At 38.4% G+C, this 27,058-nt stretch overlaps 1 protein-coding gene across 1 annotated transcript in view; it reads left to right on the top strand.

The window, feature by feature from the left end:
* Positions 1-27,058, top strand: part of LOC135464215 (oxidation resistance protein 1-like) — a 74,064-nt gene that overhangs the window by 17,225 nt on the left and 29,781 nt on the right. Inside the window, 2 exon segments of the mRNA XM_064741719.1 lie at positions 20,511-20,578; positions 25,290-25,397. Of these exon segments, the coding sequence (XP_064597789.1) occupies positions 20,511-20,578; positions 25,290-25,397 (176 nt within the window).

A 27,058-nucleotide genomic window follows, 5' to 3' on the forward strand; every position in this document is an offset into this window, starting at 1 on the left:
TTAGCTGTTACATGGACAGATTAAGGGAATAGATGAATGAATGAATGAATGATTATGTCTTAATGCCATTGTCTGGATAATGCAGCTGTATTCTGGTGAGAACATGTTTAAATGGACAGATAGGGGACGAAGATCTAATTCGTCGTCTTATGGTGTGTTTAAAATTTGTCTTGGGTATACGTGTACGGCCCGTGTAAGCCTAGCTGCAGTAATCATCAGGCCCCAGGGTCTCGAAGCCATCTTTAACTTAAGTCAAAATTTCAGATCACTTCCTAATTGTTATTTCTGATGTTAAAATATTGCCTGACAACATAAATTCTCGGTAAAAATAACGGAAAGGAACATTCTTAATTTAAGGATTAAAAATTTGATTTACACTGTTGCCAGTCTGTAAGATCTCTTTGTGATCCAAGGCCCATGACATGGACAAAGTTCTGCGTCAAACAGTATTTTCAAAGAGACCCAATATTTGGAACAGGACAGAATTGGTGTGCAGATAACATTGTCTCTGTCTAAAGAAGAGGTTATACTAGTCGCTGGAAACTTTACCAGTTATATCCCAAATATACACCAGCAAAAACAGGAAATTATTTTTCCACCTCCTGTAGCTTTTGGAAAACTATAGTGTTCTGTTTAACATATGAATGGACACGTGTGAAGTCACCCAAATGATTGTTGTACTAGCTACCTGAAGAACTCCAGATCATGGATAACTGTTCCAGCATTATGTGATTTATAAAAACAGAAATTAATTGCTCTGAGCAGGTGGTGGTTTAATAAGATGATAATCAATGAGACACATCATCTCTGAGTTCTATTCCGGAATTTGGGGAATGTTCTATTCTCACTGCTCGCGATAGTTAACATAAATGAACAGCGGTGCATGTTTTGGTTGTTTCCACAGTTTTAATGTTGAAGACCAGTTGTCTTCCACTTACATATCACCTACACACACACACATATATATATGTATATGTATGAAGTGCATATCTAATTAAGTAGACAGCTAACTTAAACACAGAGTAAGCCAAATGTATTAGGTTCAGTGACCAAAGCGTACAAAATACTGTATAAACCAATACGTCCATGATGAAGCCAGTCTCTCAGACTCAGAGGAAGGTCAAACTGCTTGGTCATTCTCTAGTTTTCAAGGTCACAAAATGATGCTGAGGGACTCAAATTGAACCTACATCATGACACAGCCGCAAACATTCAAAATTTTGGAAACATACCCAGAAATGATTGTTTGTTGTACGTTGGCCACTTCCAGATATTATTTTACAGTGTCTGCTAATGTAATTTTGATTTTATTTATTTGATTGGTGTTTTGTACTCAAGAATATTTCACTTAAATGACGGCGGCCAGCATTATGGTGGGAGGAAACCGGGCAAAGCCCGGGGGAAACCCACGACCATCCGCAAGTTGCTGACAGACCTTCCCACTTATGGCCGGAGAGGAAGCCAGCATGAGCTGGACTTGAACTCGCAGCATCTGCTAATGGAATCTAACATGGTTCACGCCTTTAAATCATGTTAGATGACTTAAATTTTTGTCAGGCTCGTGCACTCTAATGAGGACAGTATGTATGGTATCTGTAAGAACTGTAGTCTGCGATGGGAGCCCTTGGCACTCGACCTCAACGTGTGCCTTCTCATAATCAATAAACTCTCATTTGTAACTGCGAAATTGACTGACATTAGCCAATTATTTATCAGACTTATGGGTCAAGGGCAAGCCTCCCCGCTGGTTTTGGCGAAGACGAAGCCATTTCAGGCTCACTGTATGTGCATAATGGAAGACTCGAGGACGAGCTACGCAGAAGGTACAAATGACGGTAGAACACATTGTTTCCCTCTGTGACGTTGCAGTGCGTGTGTAACTCATATAGGTTTTATGAGCCGGCAAACACTGATAATTGTGACGTAATAAAGGAGAGAAGAAATGAGTTCATAGCTTTGGACCGTTTTGTTACAGGCGAGGAGTTTTACGAGTTCCCCGATTAAATTGGTACATGAGTCTGGCCTGAAGAATAATAAAAAAAAAAAAAATGACAGATGTTTTTCAGAAAAAAAAGGCATTAATTTTAGCTAGTCTTTGGTAAATTCATTTACAGATAATTTGATTTAATTAGCCAATGTAAATTTTTGGCCAGAAATCTTAGTAAAACGTCGTTAAATGCTTACACTTGTAAATGTACCAGTGTTTGGTCTTCTTTTTCCAAATCGAATGAGATAGACATACTTGTATGTATACAAGTAAAGTGGCATCTGTACTCAAGGTTTTATATCTTGCTAAAAATTGGAAAAAATTGCAATAATTAAGGGTCGTAAGTAAATCAGCCATCATTTACAGACATGTTATGTCGAACATTGCAACTGAAATGTCAAGTAATCCAAGCATTGGAAGAAACAAGCCAGACTGGTTTTGAAAGCCAACTCCTGCGAAAAGGAACCGCTAAACCATCCCGTCGGGAATTCCACAAAATTTGATTTTCGTCCATTTTGTATTGATTTTGGGAGGTCGTTATTGTCATTTATTGATGACTGTTTTGAGAGGGGTATTTGTCATGTCTCTGAGGAGGCCAGCATCTGTATAGCTTCAGCAAGTCTGTGTTTACGTGTAAAATGTTATCTGGTGTGGTGTTCAGATGGCCCTGCGGAGACTTGTACAACCAAAAACAACCAAAACCAGGAATTGCTTTTTACAGTTTTGAATTCCCCAGAGTTGTTATTATCCCATGAAATATGAAAGAAAAGTTTTTATGCAAATGCACATGTAATGGGTTGTGTGGATATGGTGTTTATGGTAATGGCTTATTCGGAAGTATATTCACATAGTGAGGGATGTTAGTTTTCGTATTTTAGTAATCATGCATATATTAAGGTGGAGCTGTTATAAACCTATTAAGTTCTAGCAGTAGACAAAAACTATAAATGAGTGTTTGTTATTTGACTATTTATAGACAAAACAAACAAGATTAAGTTGACCTTTGGCCAGATATTGACCAGCTGACCAGCTCCCTAGGCATACATATGTGCACGTACAGATACATAAGTATATCAGGGTTGAATTGCTTCTGGTCATGATGATAAAAAAAAAAAGAGAAGCTAGAATGGTTCTGAATAAAAGTGAATTGTGAAAAGACTGCCATGAGTTCAAATCTTATTTGAGGCAGCATCTTCCTTGGTCTAAATATGGTGAATTTTGCATGAAAAGTTGGCACATCACTACCTCGAAGTTCCTCACTTCTCCTAATTCCGGAAGTTACGTTGATCTTAGAGAGCTTAATTTGGAAGGTATGGTGATATTTTATTGGAAAAAGATAGGTTTCAGCTTCAAAAGTCATCTTTTAGTGACAATTTTTTGTCTTTTTCAGGGATATTTTAGTGTAACAGTGTACATGTACATTGTAATCCACTCCAGTAAATCAGTTACCCGTGTACTGGATATCAGTTAAAAAGCTGATTGTCAGCGTAAGATATTTATAAACATAACATCCACAAATTCGCAGTAGTTAATTGTGCCACCCAGCAAAATGTTCATGCCTTGATATCTGGGTATACCTTACCTTTCTTAATACTGTGTTTCGTCTGAAGTATGGCAATTAAGATTACCCTCCAAGAAGAGCATAAAAGGCCTTAACACAACACCTTTGTTGCTACCAGTTTATCAGTTTTTCTGATAAATTAATTAATCTTAAACTTAATTAAACGTCTTAATTGGTACTGTACGTGTGAGATGAGTGAATCGGTCGGAATGAAACGAAATGCATCACTTTGAAAATGTTCAGCATCGTGTACTTCTGAATGCATACATGTATTTACATACTGAATTCAACACAAAATGTATCCTCGAGTCCCTGCCGTACATGGGAATTGCGGCCTGGCAGCAACCTGCGGATGGTTGTGGATTTCCTCTGAGCTCTGCACGCTTTTCTCCCACCATAATGCTGGCTGACGTCGTATGAGTGAAATACTCTTGAGTGCGGTGTGAAACACCAATGAAATAAAAAAAAATGTTCGTCAAAGAAATAATTACTAAACATGGTTGAGGACATCATTTTTGTAGGTACTATTATGGTAATAATACCATACCACTGATATCAATACCATACCACTGATATCAATACCATACCACTGATATCAACACCATACCACTGATATCAATACCATACCACTGATATCAATATTCAACTGTGTAGCCTAGCCAACCATTACCACTGCCATATTAGGGAGCATGTTTTACATGTGTCTGTACCGTATGCTGTGGTACCAGATACAAATGTATCTTGTTTAGACAAGTGCGCTTAATTTCAGATTGTATAGCTTCGTATTCAGTATGGCCTTTCCTTAGTCCGCCTGTTGTGTTATTGGCTGGTAGGGGAGAAGCCCGCGATTGGGCATTGTGCTTCGGGATTCTCCAGAGAGTTCACCTTATTGAATTAGTGCCAAGTGAACGGAGCTCTTCGGAGGTTGGAGGTAATTTCCACTGCTCTTGGTTAATATGGAGAGCTGTAGACGTGAATTGACCTACTCTACCACTGACCCAAAATCGCGTAAATAGCAGCCTAGGAGAACAAACGGAATGTCTGGTCAGAAGGAAATAACAGTGGTTGATTGCCTCACTGAGTTTTTGCATTTCCATGCATACATATATATGCGAGCTCCGCACGATGATCTTGCTTCTCATTTCCGTCCTGCGTGATACAATTGGTGGCCAGCAGGCGGCTGACCTCTGTTTGACACACTGCACTTTGTAACCTCTAATCAAAATGGATTCTTTTGTATATATCCCTATTGATATAGAAAAGTTTGGCTTAGAGGTTAAGCTGCACTTTAAGCACAGTATTGAACCCTTGGTATGAGTTTTTCCAGAGAATGTTTGCAGAGGTGCCTGTCAAGTTTATTTGTGTACAGTGTCTGTTATGTGACTGTTTAAGGCAAACAAGATTAAGTTGACCCTTGGCCAGATATTGACCTGCTGACCAGAACCCTAGGCATACATATGTGCATGTATAGATACATCAGTATATCAGGGTTGAATTGCTTCTGGTCATGATGATAAAAAAAAAGAAGAGAAGCTAGAATGGTTCTGAATAAAAGTGAATTGTGAAAAGACTGCCATGAGTTCAAATCTTATTTGAGGCAGCATCTTCCTTGGTTGAAATATGGTGAATTTTGCCTGAAAAGTTGGCCCATCACTACCTCGAGGTTCCTCACTTGTCCTAATTCCTATAGTTACGTTGATCTTAGAGAGCTTAATGTGGAAGGTATGGTGATATCTTACTGGAAACAGGCAGGTTTTGGCACCAAAAAGTTATATTTTAGTGACAATTTTTTGTCTTTTTCAGGAATATTTTAGGACAACAGTGTACATGTACATTGTAATCCACTTCAATAATCAGTTTCCAGTGTAATGAATATCAGTTATACGGTGATTGTCAGCATAAGGTACCTTATTATAAACAGTCTGCCCGTAACCATGTTATCTTGTTAAGGGAGCTTATTCAATTTGTCTCCTCCATGCAGAAGAGTCAACTTTGTAGCAAACCTAGAGCTCTCCCCTGGGGAGGGAATTGGCTGGAGAGGGAAGGGGGAGAGAGTACAAGAGTTCTTTGGCAGTGCTTGAGGAATATATGCTAAAGCAAGTCACGTATAACACAGGCTAATGGCCTGAGCCAAAATATTGTGGGTAGCTTGCTAACCATTGGTCATGAGAGTCATGTGACCTAATTACTGGTGGCTGCAGTCGGCTGGGCGTAGCGTTTCTTATGAAGTGTCAGTGGATGGGTAAGAATCAATATCCTCCTGAAGATTCTCTTCAGCTTTTGCCCCAAATCTGGCGACTCTCTTGTGAACGTTATGTACATGGCTTCTATATAGCGTCAGAGCTGGGTTTACCATACACCTTGTTGCCCTTTTTCCCCGATGAAATATGGGTTCATAACTAAAGTTATTTAATGGAGTTTTTCTACATGCATGAGTACTTGCAGGGTTACATGTATATCCTGAAGTTTTTGTTGAGTCTCGATCTTTTGTCGACTTTTGGTCTCGCTTATACAGAAAAAAATTGCCTTCTAAATTTTTTTAGAAAAAAAAATAAGATCTTCTCACCCCCCCCCCCCCCCCCCCCCACCCCCTTTCTCCTCATGCACAACAAAAAAAACAAATTACTGTAATTCTTGGGAAAGATATTAGTAGTGCTTAAAGCGGAATATTACGTTTCTTTCTCAGCTTTTTGGGAAAGTAAAGATATGAGTATGTTATTCGTTAGATGGTCTAACCATGTGAGAAAAGAGAAATTAAATATTTCTGCTACAGTTACTTGTAGATTGGCTACAATGAGCAGATCAGGTGTCCCAAAAATCAGAAGAAATACTGTACATTATTTGTACTGGTACCATGATTTCCAACAGAAAAATGTATAGCAGCCTCTCAACAATGCTGTCGGTGTGAGTTCAAGTCCAGCTCATTCTGTCTTCTTCTCCGGCCGTACATGGAAAGGTCTGCCCAGTTTCTTCCCACCATAATGTTGACCGCCATCGTGTAAGTGAAATATTCTTGAAAACACCAATCAAATAAATAAATAAATAAATGATTATGGTGTGTGTTACTCTGCGCACTTCGGGTTACTTGATCCAACCATAATAATATTCCATATATGAAAAATTCTTCACGTAAAACAATAATTATGAAATATAAAATTTGAAAAAAAACAAACAAAAAGAAATGGTGTACATGTACATGCGCACATGTTCATGTAGAGAATGTAGAGAAAGGTTTCACGTGTGTTATCCTCTACCTAAAAATATATGTTCTGTAATTCTTCAACCTTTTGGCATGTGTTCAAGGTGTTTATTCCCTGGGAAGGTCTGCCAGCAACCTGCGGATGGTTGTGGGTTTCCATCATAATATTGGCCGCTGTCATATAAGTGAAATATACAACACCAATCAAATCAATAGATAAGGTGTTCAAGAATATTCTGCAGGCAAAGTTTGGGAAGCTGTGGAGGGGGGGCGGATTTAAATGTTTTAGTAAGATCTCAGTTTCAACTAGGGGCGTGCATGAAAAATTCAAGGCTTTTTTGGTTAAGCAGTAGTGTATAGCTTCCTGTATGAACCAGTGTATAGTATTCTACGTACAGGGATGTGTCAGTGGCCTTTGTGGACTCTGTTATATGTGTCTGTGTACAAGCAGTGGTGTCCTCACCTCTTAGGCAATCAGACCTTGGCATGATTTTAATACAATCTGAGCAGTATCTAATCTTTCCCATTTGAAAACAAAAAAAAAGTATAGATGACTAATACATGGATGATGCAATACACATGTACCTGAGACGTTAATCCTGGTGTGCATGATTTTAATTAAGGACATTCCCAATTCTTTCCATCAATAATTTACTCTCTTTAATGCTGTTTTATTCTCTTACCATCTTGTATTTGGGCTGTTTACATGTAAGAAAAAAAAATGAATTATTGTTTTAAAGTGTAAAACAACAACATGAGAAAAATTATGGATTTTATTAGGGAGATGTGTGTTGCACGTGTAATATTTGTGAATGGACATTTAAACTATTTAAAGAAGAAAACACAACAATGATGCCAAAATCAGATGAAAGAGAGTCAAAACTGATTTGCAAATATCATTTATCATTGTTGTATAATAATGTTTTAAAAAGGGGTGTGATGCTCGTCTAATAAATTTATCTGAATGTAAATTTGTTGTTTATATTGAAACATATGCATTTAACCTAAATTATGGTAATATTTATGAACATACAGCATTAAAAATTTAACTATGTTCCACATTGAGGTTTAATGCATTTGTTCGCTGATAAGATCAAATTCTAGTGCAAAAATATTTATTAAACTTCTGTTACATCTTCATTGATGACATTATTGAACAAAGACTATGACTACCAAAAGGTGGTCCCAAATACCCACCATACATGTGCTGTTATTGAAACCCATTGGCCCCAATTGACCACCATAGAATGTGTTGAAAACAAATGATAAAAAGAAAATCAGACTGTTTTTCTGTACAGTGTTTAATATTCTCCTCTTTCTGCTTAAATTTGTGGTGTTCTTTGCCTGTACAAAATAATTTCAAAAAAAAGAAAGAAATAAACAAAGAAAAAAGTATCTTTGTTTGATGCATTATATCTGCTATACTTACACAGTCCTGTAATTTTGTGTAGACCTAGCAGGTTGTGAACAAATGTGCGCAATTTTTTCAGAAACAGTGCTCCATAGACAACTAACAGTCACATGTACATGTATATATCTGACCCAGAGTTGACCATGTCATTGTGTGCTGAATATAATAGGCAGCTGCATATAGTTCATTGTTAGCTCATTCATGACCTATATATGCCTACATCTGTGCTGACCTACCTACAGGTACTGAGCTGTACTGAGCTCGCCCTGGTCTTAGTCCCATCTGTACTGCTGTAATTCTTCAACCTTTTCACAAGCTTGCAAGGTGCTCATTCAAGCATATGCTGAAGGCATTATTCCGTGTAGACTGATAAAAATTATAATCATTTGTGGAGCCCTGAAATTGGCCAACCCAACCTTTGTAATTTTGTATTCAAAATTCAAAGTTAAAGGACACGGAGATCACTCTGAAAGTTGCCTGCAAAAAGTTTAAGGAATTAGGGTACTGCAAATGCGATCACAGTTCTCTTGGCCTTCATTGGTTGACAGGGCCCAAAGCCATTTCGTGTGTGTTACATCAAGTTCCATGTGGTTTGTGATATCACTTTTTGCCCTTCATCAGTGTGAATGCCATACATGTATAGTGCTACAGATATTACGTAGTTAAAAGTAAAAGAAAGCCAAAATATGAATTAAGGTTCTTATCATACAGATAACTGAAAACTGCGTAAAAATACTTTCATTTTATTTTTTTCAGATTTTTTTAAGAGTGCCGAAAGGCATTCAAATCAATACTATAGTTGGCTTTTTGAGCCATACTGCCTGTATCTACAGTAGGATCTCTGATGTCACATCATCTTTTTTTCTAGGTGTTCACCAGAAGATTGGAATTTTGGGGAACATTATTTCAGTCATGTTTTCTTCATGGGTGAATATAGTTACTCCAACATTGAGTGTCGTGATTAGAGTTGAAAAAACTTCCTGTGACATCAGAGTTCCTAAACTCTGATAGTATGGTCCATAAAGCCCACCTTACAATTTAAATGTTTGAACGCCTTAACCCTTTTCACCAAAATCTAAAAAAAAAAATAAATGAAAGTATATTTGTGCATAGTTGTAAGTGGTCAATTTAGTTATGCCTGTTTTGATTTTTATCAGTCTTTTCCTTTAAATCTGTCATAAAAAGTAAATTTTTGATGCTGCAATCAACTTAAAATGGGGAAAATTTACAAAAACCTCATCTTGGAGGAAATTTTAGTACAATACTAGTTTAGTATAGGATATGGGTTATTTTTTCATTTTGTTGAAAGTACATAATCTAGCTGTTGATAATCTAGCAATTTTTGGGGGCCTCCATGGCTCAGTTGGTTAGTGTGCTAGCACAGCGCAATGACTCGGGAGCCTCTCACCAATGCGGTCGCTGTGAGTTTAAGTCCAGCTCATGCTGGCTTCCTCTCCAGCCATACGTGGGAAGGTGTGGCAGCAACCTGCAGATGGTCGTGGGTTTCCCCCCGGCTCTGCCCGGTTTTCCCCCCACCAAAATGCTGGTCGCCATCGTATAAGTGAAATATTCTTGAATGCGGCGTAAAACACCAATCAAATAAATAAATAAATCTAGCAATTTTGCCACAGATTTGCCGTTGACTTTGTGCTGCACATCTAACAGATACTGCTGATGCAACAACTTCAGTGTATTCTTCGTACATGTAATTTGGTAAAAAAAATATTGATGCAGAAATTGTCTTCTACGTTATGATTGGGCAAGAAATGTTTACGAGAATCTTTGGCTTCGATAATTGGATGAGCAAATTGCTGTTACAAAGTTGATCGATTTTGGCATCGTATTCGTTGCTTTCATTGTATGATCCGAAGTAATAACTCTTTGACTGAGATAATCGAATAAGCAAATTGGTGTTACAAATTTCTTATTGCATTGATTTTGTCATTGTATTCAATGGTTTCATTTTATGATCCAAAGTAATAACTTTCATTTATTCTCCATATTTTGCTGGAAATAATATAAATTTTTGCAAAATTTTGCCTGGTGTGTAGAAGGCAAAAATTGTTTGGAAAAAAAAAAGGCTTCACAATCATGGTGTAGGCAGAAAACTGCTGCAGATTTTGTAATTTGTTGATTCTATTTTATTTTATTGGCGATTTATTTGCCCCAATGCATTATTGTAATGCGTTCACATTTAAACCTGAATGAACCGTCCCTCAGAGGATAGAAACAACCGTAAATTTGTCAAGTCAAACGTTGAGTGGATAAGTAATCACGTGTTTTTCCTCATAGGAAAATCAATCTGATGAGAAATTCTGATATCCATAATAATGGCTCCATAAAAAAAAAAAACTTTTTTTGGGGGGTTCCTTTCATTGTGCTGTGAGTTGAAAAATAAATTTGAAGATGTGGGCAGATGAGAATTTAAGGTGATGTCAAAAGGAATAAATTTTCTGAATTTTGTTATCCAAAATAAAATTAACCCTTTCTCACATCCCAGCAGTAGTCATGCATTTATAAGCTACAACCTGATAGTGTTTAATAGAAGGAAATTGTCAGTAAATATTTGACCTATCAAAATGGTGGGAAAGATTTGGAGTCTGTTATCCATCCATCCATAGATACGGAGAACTTCCATTTATTCCAGCATCCATCAGGGTTTATTTCCTTTTCGCTGGATAACAGAAATATAATCTCGCATTTAAGCCAGAAATTTGTTAATGTGCTCTGCTGGAGATGAGGGGATGAAAGGTGAAGATATCTAACGTCTTCAAGCAGGCCTCTCCCCGGTGACAATAATGGCTTTTAAGTGGCTATTGGCAGCCATATTGATTTGTCTAGCAATCACGCTGCTGGATTATGCCTTCACAAACAACATTGGCTTCCGCCGCGCACAAGCAAAGCTTTTAAAGGCGTCGTGTCGGCAGAGGGTTCCCAGCCCTCCGGCGCGGAAATGGCGCTTTCCCGAGATAAACCTAAATATCTGACTGTAATAGGCTACGAAAACAAATCTTCTGACCAGATTGATTTTGGGAGATATTTGCCGGGCCTTGTGCAGTAGAATGATTTAGTACACAATGTCACTTTGTATAAACACCCTTGCTCTATAAAATGAAAGTACATGTACTTTTGTACATGTATATATGTCTCAAGTATATGCGTCTTTAAGTATTCTTGAGTGTGGTGTAAAACACCAATCGGATAAAATAAATAAGTCAATATTCTGATGGGTTTTTAGGATTTGTTCTCATATTTGTGGGGAGGATAGTTCTTACTTTGTCGTCTTCATGCAGTTCTTAATTATTTTTTTTTGGTCAAGCTGTTTCTGTTACCAGTTTTGTCCAGTTATTTGGGAATTTGTTGTGATATTTGTATGGAAAACGTCCCAGTGTTAGCTCACCTGTACAAAGTACAGCCATACATGTGCTGTAGCTGATCAAACCCTGGGCTTCCGCGTGTAATAACAGGGACAGAAGTCTTAAACAAAAGGTTAGGGACGGTATCTTAAAGAATACTGCACATATTGAACTCAGGTTTGTACAAATTTAGAGCGCAGCAAGATGAGGGGGATGTTCTATCGTTGATTCACTTTGTGTTTTTTAATTCCTGTAAATTACCAAATTCAGGACTTACTGCATTGTGTATTTTAGAATCAGTATTAAGCAAAATGTTAGGAGTGGAGTCTTAAAAAGTACTGCATATATTGAGCTCAGGTTTTGCATACATCATGCAGAGCACAATAACGTGAGGGGGCGTGCTCCATCATTGACACAGTGTGTGCGTATTAATTACTGTAAATTACCAAATTCAGAACTTACTGTATTGAGTATTACTTAGAACCATTGTTAAGGTAAATGTTAAGGGTGGTATCTCAAAAAGTACAACTGATTGCATGGGTATAAAGCGCTATCACACAAGGGGGATTTTCCTTCGCAGTAAGTTAACCAAATTCACGACTTCATTGCTTTACATATTGATTTGAAGTTTTACATCCATGTGTTTTCTCGATGAGAGCCCTTTGCTACCAAATTTAAGTTTCATCTGACCTTTTGAATTGTTTTGTGCTAATTAAGTTCTTGACCAGAAGTTCTGTCAGATTACCTCTGATTGTTTCCAGTACGTATGTTAAAAGAAGAAGGCGTTCAGTGTGAAGGGAATAATGCAAAGACTAGTTGACCATCAGTATAATGGCTCGGGCAGGGTGGCTTACTTGCCTTCGATAAGGCCTCTCAGTGAAGCAGCACTAGATGAAAGAGCAGTGGAAATCCGTCCTGCAACAAGGAGGCACATTACATGCACTCTGAGGATTCCTTCGTCGTCATTTGCCTGAAAAATTGTTGAGTACGACGTTAAACCCCAAGCACTCACTCAATTGCTCCAGTACATATGCAAATGCTGGTGTAAATGCCCAATTCCTCTACCTTTTTTTGCATATGAAAGAACAACGTTCAGGGTGATTTATGCAGCTGTTCAATGTGATACTGGAGACAAGACTAACATTGGTTGGGCTGACCAATTTCTGGGCTTTACAAGAAGTATCTAAGTATACAAGTATTTACCTTGTCCCCATTCTGTACATTTGTAGAATCTTCTCGTGTCCTCCAAAAGTAGACTCTTCCAAAACGTCGAATTCTCCGAAATCATAGTGGATCAAGTAAAAAATGCATCTTATGGTGGTAGGTTTTTATTGGGTTTTTTTTCCTGTTTAATCTTGAAATGGAGTTGCAGTGTTATATGCCGTGCCCATGAATATTACATTTATACGATGGCAGCCAGCACTTTTTGTATGAGGAGCCAGAGCCCTGAGCAATTTCACCCACAACTTTCCCAATGTTTCTTATTTATATATAGATATATATATACAGGTGGTATGGCTGTATTTCTTTCACTGTTAAAAAGTGTTTTTTCACATGTATGATATCATTTTAACATGTTTCCTCTTCACTATCAATTGGACAGCACGTATTTATGTACGAATTCAACCCAGGCTCTTCAGTATCCTGCACATACATGTAAAGTAAAAAAAAAAAAAAAAATGAAAAATTCAGTCATCCTTCGAAAGGATGAGAGATTTTTCAAAGTTCATTTTACAACTTATCACTCTCTGTGATCAGTTTAGTTTGAGAAGAGAAAACCTACCTCTGTCACTTGAGAGCACCTTGAAGGTCGTAACTGCGCTTGCGGAAGTTTCAAATTTCGTTTGGTCACACTTGTCCTGGAAGATACAGTTTAATATGACCGTGAAATTGCTATGATGTCAGGGCTGTGCTAAGATTGATGCCTGACATACACGCACGTAGTAATCTATCTATTTATTGATTTATTTGATTGGTGTTTTACGCCGTACTCAAGAATAATTCATTTATACGACGGCGGCCAACATTATGGTGGGAGGAAAACCGAGCAGAGCTGGGGGAAACCCACGACCATCTGCAGGTTGCTGGCAGACCTTCTCACTTACACATAGTGATCAAGAGTCTGGGCAGTACCTACATATTGTACAGGTACATGTGTGACTTCATGACTGAAAAATTGTTAAGTACGACATACAACACTAAGCATTCATTCATTTATGCAGGTGTGAATTTATGTGAGCAAATGCTGGAGTCTTCTGACTGGTGTGTGATGCATGTAATTACACATCCTCTCAAAAAACAAAAGTGAACGTCTGAATATTCAAAATTTATTATCCTCTTTGTTTTTTTTTTTGTTTTTTTTTTATTTTTAAATTGTAAGGTGAGCTTAAAGTCAACCTTTTTTAATCATGGAATACCTGTAAGGTACATTTGAATACATGAGTAGACATCAGGGGCCACTTTCACAAAGATGTCGTACTTGTATGGTATCGCACATATAGGGCAATGGTACATTAATAGTGATGTACAAAATATCATACGACAAATGTATGATGAAAAATATGCTGCTGTGTGAAAAGTCCAGAACATGAAGCTCACAGACAAAGGGGGATAACTCTGGCTGTCTCAGTGACAAAAATTATCTGCTAGTAACAGTGCAGTTCATCTTATAATGCCAATAATTTACTATGTTAGCACAAGCCTTTTTTGTTTTTCCCTTTTGCCAATGTGGCCTACCAGGTCCGAAGTTTTTTTAGTCATTTTTGAGAATAATAGAGTCATAACAAAATTCACAACTTGAAAACTCAAAGCCAAGCAGTGAATCAATCCAAAAAAAAAAAAAAGACCCACACGACTCTCTGACCAGTGCAGTCACTGTGAGATCCTCGAGGTCAAACTGGCTTGCTCTGCGGAGGTATGCCTGCAGATGGCTGTAGATTTCCCCCACCATAATGCTGGGCCCCGTCATTCAAATGAAATCATCCTGAGTGCAGCGCAAAACACCAGTCAAATAAATGATAATAAAATGCGAAGTTAATATTTATAGCCCCAGTCTCTCCTACCCCCCTCAAAAGAGTTCACCACTTTCAGACAGCATGAACTTTTCCCGCTTGAGGACTACACGTGGTGTTGCAGGTGTAAAGGGGAGCAACTCAATACACACACATGTATAGGTTAACGCACCCAGACCATATGGTTTTCGTAGGTTATTTCCCTTGACTATGAAGCACATGTATTATCAATTACAGACTGAACTTCCATAAGTTTCTGGTTGATGATGGACAGTGCAGATGTCCCAGTCCCCGACACAATATTGAATAAAAAGGAAATTGCCTCTGAAACCAAATATTCTTGTAACATGGTAGGATGATACTGCTTGGCCAAGGTGGCAACATTATCGGAAAATAATTTTGTAAAGCTGAAATTAAGTTCGCAAAATATGCAAATGGCGATCGGTGGCGCTAGCACAAATTTACATATGGTAATGGCATGTACATTCAGTACACCGCTTTTTATTGCGTTCATCGCGTTAGAAGGCTAATTTGAAAACCTGAAACCATTGTTGTATATATGTACTACAGCCTAGTGTCAAAATTAACTTATAAATATTTGTATATTCTGTAAGCTTGAGTACAGGAAATGTTTTCAAATATTTTTTAGTAAAATTTACATTGTTTTGAAGCCTGGTGAGAATTTAGTATGTATGTACATATTTGACATTAGCCCAGGACTGGAGGTATAATCTTGAATAGAGGTCACTGCCCTACATGTCACAGGGTTTTATGTTAATCCCAGTCTCAGTGCACAGGCTCTGATTTCTAAATATTTGTGTCAGACAAGCTGACATATTGTCACATGAACCGTTATTATTTAGCATGTCACATTGACCCACATTCACATGTAAATATAGACCTACACACTTGATATGTGTGCTTCTATGGTGAGAAAGATTTTGTGTGAACTGTGTACATGTATCACACACTGAGCACATGTCCTTAATCATTACATGCTTCATATATCTCCATGCAATTCAGTTTTACATTGTCACAAATGTGTCCAGGCATACAACCCACCGCCCCCACACCACCACCCACCTCCCCTATCCTCTTTCCCCCCCTGCAAACTTTTCACCAAGTTGTTGTTCCTCACATATGTGCATAAGGTCAGAAAGTTTTAATAAAAAGAACCCTTCAGATTTCATAACTGCATGCTCACTTTGCTGATACTTGGAAAACCGGGGACACATTAGGCAAATTTTCTTCATTCACACATGCATGTTTTGCAAATTTCATGGGTATCCACCGGGCTCTGTCCGGTTTCCTCTCATCACAATAATGCTGACTGCTGTCGCATAAGTAAAATATTCTTGAGTATGGCATAAAACACCAATCAAATAAATAAATAAATAAATAGATTTCTGAGAATCTGTGAAAATGAATAACAGTGAAGTCCAATTACAGGGCAGTACATTTACATGTATAGGTATGTAAGTAGGTATATGTATACCTACTGTATAGTGCACATGGAACAGTTGCAGTTCATACATGTCTACAGGTGATTGATTTGAATACGATACCTTCACCCGTTAGATCGTCTAGTTATTCGGGAAGCAGTGTTCAGTGGTGCTCATATATGTATAGCACAGTTTGATCTGTGACAGTGCTGATAGGGCCTTATGAGGATGACCTAGTTACCTGGGCAGATAAGAATTGATTAGTTTTCACCTGGCTAACAGTAAGGCCATACAAGTAGCTTGATGTCAGGGTGTCTAAGCGTTTGTTTACATTGATATACATTTGTGTAGATACATGTGCCTCAACCGTATATTGATCTAATTTCATGCTGGCTCCCTCTCCGGCCATACGTGGGAAGGTCTTGCAGCAACCTGCAGATGGTCGTGGGCTTTCCCCCAGGTTCTGCCCCGTTTCCTCCCACCATAATTCTGGCCGCCGTCGTATATGTGAAATATTCTTGCATACGGCGTAAAACACCGATCCAAAAAATATATATTGATTTAATTTAATTTACCTTGAGACTATTGTACATGTTTACAGCATTTACTGTAATTCTTCAAACTTATCGCATTGTTTGTAAGGTGTTTATTGACGCATATTCTGAAGGCATTTGACTGGCCCCAATAGCACAGTTGGCAGAGTGTCCGCTTTGGGAGCGGTAGATCCAGGGTCAATCCTGGGTCAAGTCATACCTCAGACCGTAAAAGAGGAAGTTGTAACTTCCTCACTTAGCGTTCAGCATGAAGGGGATAGTGCAACGACTAGTTGACCTGAATCAGTATAATGGCTCAGGCAGCCCCAAGCTCTAACTCGCTCACTCAAACTTACCGCATGTTTGTAAGGTGTTTATTGAGGCATATTCTGAAAGCATTTTACTCTGTGTAAACTGACAAATTTTTACTTTTTGTGAAACACGGAAATTGGCCAATCCAACCAATGTAGTTTTGTCTTCGAAATTGAAAATCGAAGTGTCCATAAATTGCATTGAAAGTTGCTCTTTCATAAGCGAAATGGTTGAGGAATTAGGTTCCCCTATTTTACATAATAATTATCATAGAAATAATATCTTTATATCAAAAGGGATTCACTCAGTCTGTTTACAAAGAAAAGTATTCTTGCGCAAGGCCTTCAGTTCACAGACAAAACAATGCAGTATCAAATTGGGGGCCTCCGTGACCCAGTTGGTTAGCGCGCTAAGGCAGCGTGATGAGCCAGGAGCGTCTCAACAGTGCGGTCTCTGTGAGTTCAAGTCCAGCTCAGGATGGCTTCCTCGTTGTGGGTTTTCACTGGGCTCTACCTGGTTTCCTCCCACCATAATTCTAGCCACTGTCATACAAGTGAAATATTCTTGAGTATGGCGTAAATGTCCGGTCAAATAAAATAAATAAACAAAATCAAATGGCATGTACTTCAGTATCACATTACACTCAGGATGTTTTAGCATATATTCACATTTCTAAATGAGTGACCAACGTGGTTAGCACACCAGCACAAGGCAGTGACCTAGGAGCCTCTCGCCAATGCGGTCATGCTGGCTTCCTCTTGGGCCGTTTTTTGGAAGGTCTTTCAGAAACCTGCAGATGATCGTGGGTTCCCCCCCCCCCTATCCCCATACCCTCACCCCCAGCTCTGCCCAGTTTCCTCTTACCATAATACTGGTTGCCGTCGTATAAGTGAAATATTCTTGAGTATGGCATAAGACACCAGTCAAATAAATAAATAGGTAAATTTCTGACTGACTGAAGTTATGCAGATGTGTTTGTAGAGCGAGAACCTCAAACAGTAAACGACTATGAGGACAGTAAGGCTTACACTGTGCCCACAAGTGTCCCCTGATAAACCAGCAGGTGAGACAGGGTAGTTGGAGGCAGTATGTACAGCTTGGTAGTGACCTACTAAAAATTTACAGTAACAAAATACCACGACTTTCAATGCTGTCTAACAGTTAAACATTGGCAAAGTCAATGTACTTTCTGACTTTCCATCCTGGGTGCTGTTGAAATCGCTAGTGGATAATGGAGGCATCTGCTGGACAGGGTAGCAGCTAGGACAGACATTTTACATCTGTTTAAAGCCATGTAATGATGTGCCTAATTTTTTTTTGTCAGCTTGTAAAGAATTTCAGGCGTCTGGCTTTATATGTGGATGTCCCATGGAGCCGAACTGAGTGCCAAACAGATCATTGGCTGGTTCAGACTTAAGGTTAACTGGTGTCTGTATGTGACATGTCCATAGATTTGGCCTCATGTTTAGTGTCTTTGGCATGGTGTTCCATTGAGGCAGCACTGTGTATTGTGCAACACATATACTTATCATTATTCATGATGTGAACCAAATAAGGCAGAAAACTTCAAGCAAACAAGATACTGCCTTTTTGTATGAACCTACATGTAGAAAACAGACGTATAGCTTTTAAACTTCAGGGTACAATACATTAGAACAGTGTACTGATCTAACACTACTATAATGTTAGAGTCTGACAGTTCATGCAGATTGTATTTCACCAAGGAGTGCCCAAATTTATACACTCTACAAAACTGCATTTTTATAGGCAAATAAATGTCACAGAACATTATTTTTGGTGCTGAAAGTTACAATTTTCCAGTAGAATATCATCCCATGTTCCTAACAAACCTTAAAACAACTTTCTACAATCAACAGAACTCTCTGACTCAGGACAAATATGCAGTTTAGTCATGGACAAAATTTAGGGTCATTTAGGGTTGTTGTGTTAGTTCTGCATGTCTTGATCGCTAGGTACTAAGCACTGTCACCAAGAATCGCTATCAGGTGACTTGTCGTCCATGATCAAGCCCATGTATTGTCGGCTGGCAAATTGTGACGCCAGATATCTGCTGATAACCCCATGGACTTGTGAGTACCTTGTAGGCGCTCTCAGCATGTGAGTGCTTCTGGAGGCATGGAATTTAATAGCGGAACTTCAGGCATGTGAGGATGACAGAGTTCAAATATTTAGGATCATGTGACGAATGAGCCATATGCTACATGTATATGTGTCCCGGTAGTTCATAGCGAAATTTACACGTATGGAATATGGTTAAATGTGTCAGAAACAATGACAACAGCGACAAAATTCCTGGACGACCAAGCCACAGATGTTAAATCACAAGATAAAGGATTAATTTTATCTCCAGTCCTTTGCTGTATGAGCATGAGATGACACACATTGGAATGTGGGTGAATCTGATGAAAACTGCGGTTGACAGTCGTGTACTTCAGGAGTTTAAAGCTGTTTCCCTGGATTATGGACAGCAACAACAACAACGTGGCTGCTAGAATGATGTCAGGACGCTCCACACACACTCATGTTGATCAAGTCTTTGTGTATCTGGAATTAAGCTTTTCTGTCAACAATTTCCCCCCAAAACTTCGAGATCTAAACCATAACTGTTTCTTGTTGACCTAGTTGTGTATATACGACGTCCGGTGTCAAAAATATGAACTTGAAAATTGAGATTTGAAAATCGACATTTCTACAATGTACAATATATATATAGATAGTGATGGTGGCCTACATATACTTCATCTTTGATATATACAAGTATGTCTACACATGTGTTCATCGTTGAGAATTACAGAGTGAGAGATCACAGTGTGACATACATACACTTGCGTGTATTGATTGCTTGAAGGCATATATAATTTTTCCTGAGTTCTAGACCATGGCCAACAGCTGCATGCTATGGATTTTAGTCCGATGATTTGTAATAAAATTTTGTTGTTGTATACACTGTATCTCACTATGAAATGCCCACCCAGTGGTTAAAGGGTGGAAAGCATTGGGCCATGCGGGGACAGCATAATGTGTATATGTACATGTAGGTACCCAGGGGATGATAGTCTTGAGTAACATATGAAGGCATGGCATGTAAGCAAGTCCTATAATTGTCTGAATTCCATATTCTGTGGAACTACTGAACATTGCAGTCTTTCTGAGGATACAACTCAGTTCGTCTCTCTCATGGTCTATCCGGATAATCAAGCTTTTTTTTTAACGAAAATTTTTTGTCATAATTTGTATGCAGTTCGCTTGACGTTTGATTCGTTGTAAACTGGTTTGATCTTCATGCAAGCTGGTTTGATCTTCATGTAAGAAAGCTTTTTGCCATCACCTCGTTAGAATTTCTTGTAGTGTTGGCTGATAGGACATTCTCCGTAATATATTAATCCATTTTAAATCTACATGTATCCAGTAGAAAGAACATTTCAAGTTTTCAGGACTTTTTGTCAGCAGCTTGTTGCTGTGGAACCCTTGTTGGCCATAGGATATTATTTTTTGGTAATCGGAAGAAACAACTGGTTGAGACGGAACATAGACAGCGAGTGAGTTCCCGGATTTGTTCTTCATGATGGACATGTACACCCTGACTTTCAAAATGGCCGAACCCGGGGAGGATCCACAGATACGTTTCCACAATATCCAGGAGCTTATTCGTCAAACTATCCTCTCGTCTGTTTCAGAAATGCCCCAAGCCCCATCGGAGAAGAAGGTGAAACGCCAGCAGCCCAAGGGCACCATCGAGTACCAGGTGAGAATGTTAATATCATAATCAAATATTTACCTGTACGGTATTTCACCTAATATTTACCATTTTTCAGGTAACTCATTTTGCATTGATTCTGATTTATTCATTCACCTACTAGGCCACCTACAGAACATTTTTTAAAATTTTTTTTATATTTTTTTAATTTATTTATTTTATTTTTTTTTTTGAGGTGAAGTTTGGTTAATTGCTTACCAACAAACTGTATCAGAAGCATTGCTCATTTTATGTCCTTTATGTGCTTCTGAATATAAATTTTTTACATATCAAACTTTAGCTGCTGGCTTCCTCTCCGGCTGTACGTGGGAAGGTCTGCCAGCCACCTGCGGATGGTCGTGGATTTCCCCCGGGCTCTGCCAGGTTTCCACCCACCATAATGCTGACCGCCGTCGTATAAGCGAAATATTCTTGAGTACGGCGTAAAACGCCAATCAAATAAATAAATAAATTAAGTAAAGTGCTTTGCAGTTTTAATATTAAGCAAAGATACTAGAAGCATAATCAGGTGCAACATAAGGCTGTCACCATGAAAGTTTCACAAAGAATAAAACTGCTTGAAAATTAAATTTGCAGAGATTTTTGTTATTAATAATGACAATGATTCTGTTAAATCCAGATAATTAAAATAAAGCTAAACAGTAAGACTGGAAGAATGTTGTAAATAGACAAGACTAACCTGGCATGCCGTAATGCCTTACAGTTATATCATTCTGCACATTTTGTTTATTATTTTGTTTATTAAGTTTTTTCCTGTTGTTTTGGCTAGACTGAAGAAAAAAAAATACTGATGTGAAACCTCATCTTTCTTAAAATTTGTTACCATACTGTGAAGTACGTATAGCTGGGTGATAAGTGTTGTGACTAGCCAACAAGCTTATGGTGAGGGGTTCTCTTAGAGGGTTGACCAGAAGTGTACCCCCTGTAGACTCTGGAGAAAGAAAAGAGAGAGAGAGAGAGAGTGAAAAGATTAGCTTGTACATGTAGCCAGTAGGCTCATGTCAGTGGCATTTCTACTAATCTAGGTCATTGATGGATCAGATAAATATGCATTTAAATCAGATTTCCAGTGTTGTTCTTATTTATCCTGAGTATTAAATCTTGCCTGTACTTATCCAGTATATAGTCTTGTGGCCATCAATAGATGTGGACCAACTTCCATATTAAAGTCAAGTCTGAGAAACATGACATGGTATGAAATGAGATCTTATTAAGATTTGTTTACTTTGCAACACGACTTGGATTTCCTCATAAAGTGGGGGGCCTTCATGGCCTTCATGGCGCCAGCGTGGCGTAATGACCCAGGAGCCTCTCACCAATGCAGTCGCTGTGAGTTGAAGTCCATCTCATGCTGACTTCCTGTCCAGCCATACGGGGGAAAGTCAGCCAGCAACCTGCGGATGATTGTGGGTTTCCCCTGGATTCTGCCCAGTTTCCTCCCACCACAATGCTGGTCGCCGTCATATAAGTGAAGTACTCATGAGTACGGCGTAAAACACCAGTCAAATAAATAAATCCTCATAAAGTACTCATTCGTTTGTCAATTTTTGCACATGTTGTTCATTGACATCATTTCCGTGAACTTACATGTAGTAGATACATGTATGTGAATATCCAGGTAACTATCTCAGGATTTTAAACTTTATACTGTACATTTTCATGTTGAAGTTCGCCGTGGGAACGAACAAGAACAGCTGGCCCATTGGTTCAGTTAACATATGTGTCTCTGAGACTCTGATCTGACTTTACACATGTATATGTTGTATACTACTCCTGCTGTCCACTTCACTGAGGAAACATGCATTATTTACATGTATCAATGGTTACATGTTGATTGAAATGTTTCCATTTTACCTGTACATGTAGATAACTGAATTCAAGCTCCAAACCAAATAAATCAATTACACAACTTATTTATCTGTGCATGTAAGATGGTCTACAAGTTTAATATAATTCTTTGCTCATTATATCATCTTAATATCACAGCAGTGTTTATTACAACAGCTGTAGAGGCAATGCCTGGTGAATGGTCCAACACCTGTGCCAGATGTGCACCTGATCGCCCACTGCTGTTGTTGTTGTGTTTGTGTTGTTGTAATCATCCAAGGGCCTATGGTCTGTGACATGGATATATTTATATGCAGACTGAGTTGACAAATTCACAGTGCAGACCTTGCAGTCAATCTGTTGAAGTTATAACCGAGCCAGTGTGCAATGTCTGGATGTGTCTGTTAGCTGTAATACTACAGAGGGAAAAGTTTGACTATGCAAACTACAGGTGTAACAGGAGATTAACACTAAGTGGGACATTACAATACATGTGGGTAAATATGTACATTGCATAGGTACTTGTAAATCATGTACATTGCATAGGTACCTGAAAGTCGTGTACATTGCATAGGTACCTGAAAGTCGTGTACATTGCATAGGTACCTGTAAGTCGTGTACATTGCATAGGTACCTGTAAGTCGTGTACATTGCATAGGTACCTGTAAGTCGTGTACATTGCATAGGTACCTGTAAGTCGTGTACATTGCATAGGTACTTGTAAATCATGTACATTGCATAGGTACCTGTAAGTCGTGTACATTGCATAGGTACCTGTAAATCGTGTACATTGCATAGGTACCTGTAAGTCGTGTACATTGCATAGGTACCTGTAAATCATGTACATTGCATAGGTACCTGTAAATCATGTACATTGCATAGGTACCTGTAAGTCGTGTACATTGCATAGGTACCTGAAAGTCGTGTACATTGCATAGGTACCTGTAAATCATGTACATTGCATAGGTACATGTAAATCATGTACATTGCATAGGTACCTGTAAATCATGTACATTGCATAGGTACCTGTAAGTCGTGTACATTGCATAGGTACCTGTAAGTCGTGTACATTGCATAGGTACCTGAAAGTCGTGTACATTGCATAGGTACCTGTAAATCATGTACATTGCATAGGTACCTGAAAGTCGTGTACATTGCATAGGTACCTGTAAATCATGTACATTGCATAGGTACCTGTAAGTCGTGTACATTGCATAGGTACCTGTAAGTCGTGTACATTGCATAGGTACCTGTAAATCATGTACATTGCATAGGTACATGTAAATCATGTGTCTTAGTATCCATGTATACTGGAAAGATCCTTAGTGACTTTGAAATTTGTTTAAGATTTAAACTCGAGTTTTTAACTGAGAATAATTCTGTATACGTACTTAAGTAGTTTACTTCAAATGGGGGTAAGCTGTTTTGTTAAATGTTAACCTTATTGGAGATTGTCTTTTCCCAGTTTCTGTTGGAGATTGCGTTTTGACAGATCAAATTTCTAATTGAGTTTGAGTTTTAACAGATCACGTTTCTAACTGAGATTGAGTTTTAACAGATCACGTTTCTAACTGAGATTGAGTTTTAACAGATCACGTTTCTAACTGAGATTGAGTTTTAACAGATCAAGTTTCTAACTGAGATTGAGGTTTAACAGATCACGTTTCTAACTGAGATTGAGTTTTAACAGATCGTTTCTAACTGAGATTGAGTTTTAACAGATCAAGTTTCTAACTGAGATTGAGTTTTAACAGATCACGTTTCTAACTGAGATTGAGTTTTAACAGATCAAGTTTCTAACTGAGATTGAGTTTTAACAGATCAAGTTTCTGAGATTGATTTTTACAGATCAAATTTCTAACTGAGATTGAGTTTTACAGATCAAGTTTCTGAGATTGAGTTTTAACAGATCAAATTTCTAACTGAATTTCTATATTAATTTTAACAGCCACAGTTTCTGATTGTGTTAATTTTAACAACCACCGTTTCTGACCAAGATGGCATGTGCTGTACATAGCAGCCCCAGTTTTAAACTAAGATTGTGTTTTTAACAGGCCTAGTTTTTTCCTAGACTGTGTTTTGCTATTTTGTTACATGCATGTACTTCCAAACTCCAGTTTTTGACCTTCCAGCAAGTATGTAATTATCAATAATTATCTGTTCTTCAGTATATGATATTATGTGCAGGCTTTCTTGCTTGCTCTTAGTAAAAACTTGGGGTCCGGGATCGTGAAACAGTCTGACTTGTGACTTTAGTCAGTATTTGATCAGTAAATTTGGTATGTTTCTTTCTGTTATTTATAGCCGAAATTTGTTGTACAACAACTTACCCAGAATTTACGTTGTCAAGGAATCCTTTGACCTTGTTACATCAGATATAACAATTTTAATGTGATTTGAAATTTTTACTAAAGTCCAAGATCGCTCCGTGATGTTTTGCATTTGAAGTGTACAGGTCTTGTGGTAAGGTAACATGGATTATGCCTTTAATAGTGTTCTGAAGAATTCAATCAAAAATATATTATTATTATTATTTTTACTTTTTTGTAGAGCTTTCATTTTAGCTCTGTGTACTTCATGTTCATGTACATATTTGCATACATTTACTCTCTATTGCTGCACAATGACTCAGGAGCTTCTTGCTGGTGTAAGGAGTTCAAATCCAGCTCACGCTGCTTCATTTTTCATTTGTATGTAGAAAGACCTGAGGACATCCTGCTTATGGCGACAGGTCATGGATTTTCCTCAGGATCTGTCCGGTTTCCTCTTACCAGAATGCTGGCGGCCGTTCTATAGGTGAAATATTTTTGAGTATTGTGCAAAGCACGAATCAAATAAAGAATAAATTGGCACTTCATGTTGTTGTTGTCAGGTACAAGTGTCCAATACCTTGGAGAGTATTGCAGCTCAGTTTGACACAACGCCATCAGAGCTCGCCAAACTCAACAAGCTCCCCTCTCGGATGATCTTCCCAGGCCAGGTGTGTATAGGTTGTCTCCCTTGACGGTTTTAAATGTTATATTTTCCAGTTTTCATTTTTAAAGAAGATTAAAGACAACAAATAATACAACCTGAGCGGGATGAAAACAGACCTTTTTTTCTGACATGCCTGTTAATTCTATAAATTCAATTTTAATGAGGAATTATTATATGGCCATGGACAGTGCCATGTTAGAGCAACTGGAAACACAGTGTTGTTTCACTCATACCCCATGGTTAAAAGGTGTGTTAAAATGGCATGTGTAGGATGAAATCACACAGCTGCTCAAAAACAAAGGCCTGATGATGACTGTTACTATAGGTAATAAAAATTATTGATAGAAAAAAAGAAAAATGTGTGGAAACATGTAATATGTTGGCATTGATATTATTATTATTATTATTTTTTTTTTTTTTGATTGGTGTTTTATGCCGTACTCAAGAATATTTCACTTATAAAATGGCGGCCAGCATTATGGCGGGTGAAAACCGGGTAGAGTCCATGGGGAAACCCAGGACCATCCACAGGTTGCTGACAGACCTTCCCACGTGCGGTCGAAGAGGAAGCCAGCATAAGCTGGACTTGAACTCACAGCGACCGCATTGGTGAGAGACTCCTCTGTCATTACGCTGCGCTAGCGCACTAACCAACTGAGCCACGGAGGTCCCTGTATTGATATTAAATATGGTGGCAATTGTTTCTGAATTACAACAAATTGACTGGCATGTCACACTCTATTGATCACACGTGTTATAAAATGCATGGACATTTCATGCTCCCTAGATTGTGCTGATCTGCACTATGTCAGTCAGATTAACACAGTGATGGAATATCAGCTAGCTGTTGCACAACCAGATGTCAGGTTGACTACAGGTCTCTGAATGGAGAGCGTATCAGATGTCAGTTCTGTCTTAGCTGATACGTTTGTGTATTTGTACAAGCGTGTCAGTTATGTGGGTGACTTTCATTACTTTTGATTACATGTGATGCTATCTGCACAACTACAACACAGTTTTTCACTTGCCTACATAGCAATGGACTGTGCAAGATCAGTGGGCCATTGTATCTGTTTATCTGTACGCCACTTATACAGATTACATCACTGTATGCTGAACTTTGGAATGTCTCCGTGAAAACCTACAATTAATCACCCATTTCTAATTTATCTCTACCCACAAAATCTGCAGGAATGTTTTGATGTTGGTACAGTAAAAGAGGATAGTGGCCAAGGGGGATAGCACACCAACATGGTGCAGTGACCCAGGTGCCTCTCACCAAAGTGCTGTCTGTGAGATAAAGTCCAGCTTATACTGGCTTCCTCTCCAGCTGTATGTGGTAAGGTCTGCCAGCAACCTGGGGATGGTTGTGGGCTTCCTCCACGCTCTGCCTGGTTTCTTCTCACCATATTGCTGGCTACCGTCATATAAATGAAATATTCTTGAGTATGGCGTGACACCTATCAAAGGAATGAATAAATAAAAGTGTAAATTACTACATGTGGTTTTTTTTTTTTGGGGGGGGGGGGGGCTGTATGTATGTGATATGTATGTACTTATTTGATAGGGTTTACTTGTACATGTACACTATACTCACAAAGGTACATGAGTGTCTGCTTCAGGAGGCTGTAGATCCAGGGTCAGTCCTGGGTTGGGTCACAAATA

Source organism: Liolophura sinensis, chromosome 3 (genome assembly GCF_032854445.1).
Source record: "Liolophura sinensis isolate JHLJ2023 chromosome 3, CUHK_Ljap_v2, whole genome shotgun sequence".
Classification (NCBI taxonomy): domain Eukaryota; kingdom Metazoa; phylum Mollusca; class Polyplacophora; order Chitonida; family Chitonidae; genus Liolophura; species Liolophura sinensis.